The 2358-nt window shown below is 32.5% G+C and overlaps 1 protein-coding gene across 1 annotated transcript; it reads left to right on the top strand.

The window, feature by feature from the left end:
- The first annotated feature begins 630 nt into the window (after positions 1-630).
- On the top strand, positions 631-1697 carry LOC112718256 (tobamovirus multiplication protein 1-like). The gene is made up of 4 exons (XM_025770085.3): positions 631-944; positions 1023-1094; positions 1337-1409; positions 1539-1697. Exons 1-4 carry the CDS (start codon positions 777-779, stop codon positions 1586-1588), a joined length of 363 nt encoding a protein of 120 aa, XP_025625870.2. The 5' UTR covers positions 631-776; the 3' UTR covers positions 1589-1697.
- The last annotated feature ends 661 nt before the right edge of the window (positions 1698-2358 follow it).

The following is a 2358-nucleotide window of genomic DNA, read 5'->3' as shown; positions in this document are numbered from 1 at the left end:
CATATCCAAATACACTCCATTTGTAATTACTGAGTAACTGGCTTTAAATTATCAGACAAAGATAATTTGGTTTTATTAAATGTGTATATGCTTATGTTCTTAATTATTAGTCTATTAATTCATTTGTATATAGGGCAGAATAATGTGAAGCTTATACCTATAACATAATAATCTGTGCAAACTTTCTTGACATTTGAGAATTTGATAGTTGACTCATTAAACTCATCTCTCTCATTCCCATCATCTTCAGACTCATCAGAATTTGTAGGTTTAGAATTTGAATTACATACAAGAAATCCAAGAAGAAAGCCACTTGGCCAAGTCATAAATCCCATAGTACTCTTAACTTTAGGGAGTAGTGCTTTTGGTTTAGGTACCAAAGCCTCATGTTCATACTTTGTCATGCTAATAAAATCACATAATGATTATGTTTCCCTATGATAGTGGAACTGGACAATATTGTTGTGGAAATAGACTGAGCAGAAACATGATTTATCTGTGATTTCTCAGGGGACAAGCTGAAGGAACATGATTTTTCAGTTGCATATTCGCTTCAATGATTTGTCTTTTGCTCTGTGTTATTTTCAGAATGAGTTGCTCTTAACCCTCTAGCATCTAAATGCAGGTGGTGGTGTACTTGCATATACACTCTTGGGAGTGGATTACTATTTCGAAATCAATTCCCTCACCATCTTTGATTTCTTCAGATTCAATTGATTAGAATCGAGCTGAGAATCCCCGAATATCGTTGGACCATCCAGTAGATCTTCCATCTCATGAACTTCCTCGTCAACGCTCTACGCGCCCTCGTCTTTGGATTTCACACCCAAGTCTTCCTCCTCCATCCCAAGGTGTTGATTTTGGTGCTCTTGGACCTTCCTGGCATCCTGTTTTTCTCTACTTATACACTTCTGGTCCTTTTCTGGGCTGAGATTTATCGTCAGGTATGCCTCCCCCTTTTCTTTTCTGCGCTCTCTTTTACAATTACTCTTACAGTCCATTCTAACTGACTCACTGAGCAGGCAAGGAGTTTGTCCACTGATAATTTCAGGCTTGTTTATATCTCTATCAATGCTGCCGTCTATTTCATCCAGGTATTGTGCTTTCCTGCTACCTTTACTTCAATCACAAGCTACTAGACTAGTTAAGAATTTTGATTGCTTTGCAAAAATCCCATTATAGATTTCTACTATTTGTTTTATACTTGTATTTAGTTGCCACAAGAAGCATTTCAGGATGGCATAAGTTTCTCCCAGAGCAAAATAGAAGAAAACAAATTTCTCCTTTGATAGATGATATCGATTATCGTAATGATTAAAGCGTGGTTTGGATTCAGGTTTGTATTTGGCTGTACCTCTGGATAGATCACAATAGTGTTATTGAGCTCGTTGGAAATATATTCATTGCAGGTTAGTTTTTAAAGCAAATATCAAATTGTATTTCATACCCATATTAAGAATGCATTTTTGCCACCAGAATACAATATCTTGCTATATGCGTGGCCTTTTCTCTTATGAGATTATTTTTCTTCTGTGCAGCTGTGTCATTTATGGCTGCATTAGGGTTCCTTATATATGGAGGAAGGTGAGACTTTTGCATTTGATTCAATCTAATACTCGATCCACACTATACAGGCACAGATGATCTGAAAAAGATCGTTAATGGTGGATGGTGTGGGTGGAAGAAAGCTGTTGATAGCAAGGAAAAAAATTACTGTTTGATAGGATCATTTTCATGGAGGGTAACAGTTCCTAGTTTGTACCAATTTTCTTGCAATGGAATGGTAGTTTTTCATGGTTGGAATTTGATCCTTCAATTATAATAATTAATTTTTGTAATAATGATTCTTTTAAAATTTTGTAGTTTAATATATTAGTGCTTTCGTTAAGAATTAAGTTGACTAAAAAAAAGGTTACCGTAAAAATTTATCTTGTCTTATGTCTTTATGTTAGAGGATTATTTATTATTTTAATAAGTTTGTAAACTTATTATCTAATATTTAGTATAAATTTTGTTTTTATATTTAAAAGTTTATTTTTCTTGTTATCTAATATTCTATATAAATTTTATTTCTATATTTAAAAGTTTATTTGGATTAATTGTTTACTATTTTTCAAATAAAAAAAATATAGCTATTGACGGTAGCGTTGTCAGTTTTTAAATTTAAAATAGACAAAAAAAAACAAAATATAGACAAAAAATTTTGTCGGTATCTAAATAATTAAATCGACGGTAGTTGTGTTAATTTTATTGAATCAAATATCAACAAAAAAGACGTCGATTTTATATAATAATATCGACGGCAACATTGTCGATTTTAGTAAGGTAAAGTTATCAAATTCATATTATAGACGAAAT

Source organism: Arachis hypogaea, chromosome 10, assembly GCF_003086295.3.
Source record: "Arachis hypogaea cultivar Tifrunner chromosome 10, arahy.Tifrunner.gnm2.J5K5, whole genome shotgun sequence".
NCBI lineage: Eukaryota > Viridiplantae > Streptophyta > Magnoliopsida > Fabales > Fabaceae > Arachis > Arachis hypogaea.
This window is presented reverse-complemented; position numbering and strand designations above follow the sequence as displayed.

Excerpts from the sequence above, each read along its gene's own strand:
- LOC112718256 (XM_025770085.3), top strand. The coding sequence starts at position 777 with ATGAACTTCCTCGTCAACGCTCTACGCGCCCTCGTCTTTGGATTTCAC. Across the intron at positions 1,095-1,336 it reads CTGCCGTCTATTTCATCCAG|GTTTGTATTTGGCTGTACCT; the intron begins GTATTGTGCTTT and ends GTTTGGATTCAG. Across the intron at positions 1,410-1,538 it reads TGGAAATATATTCATTGCAG|CTGTGTCATTTATGGCTGCA; the intron begins GTTAGTTTTTAA and ends TCTTCTGTGCAG.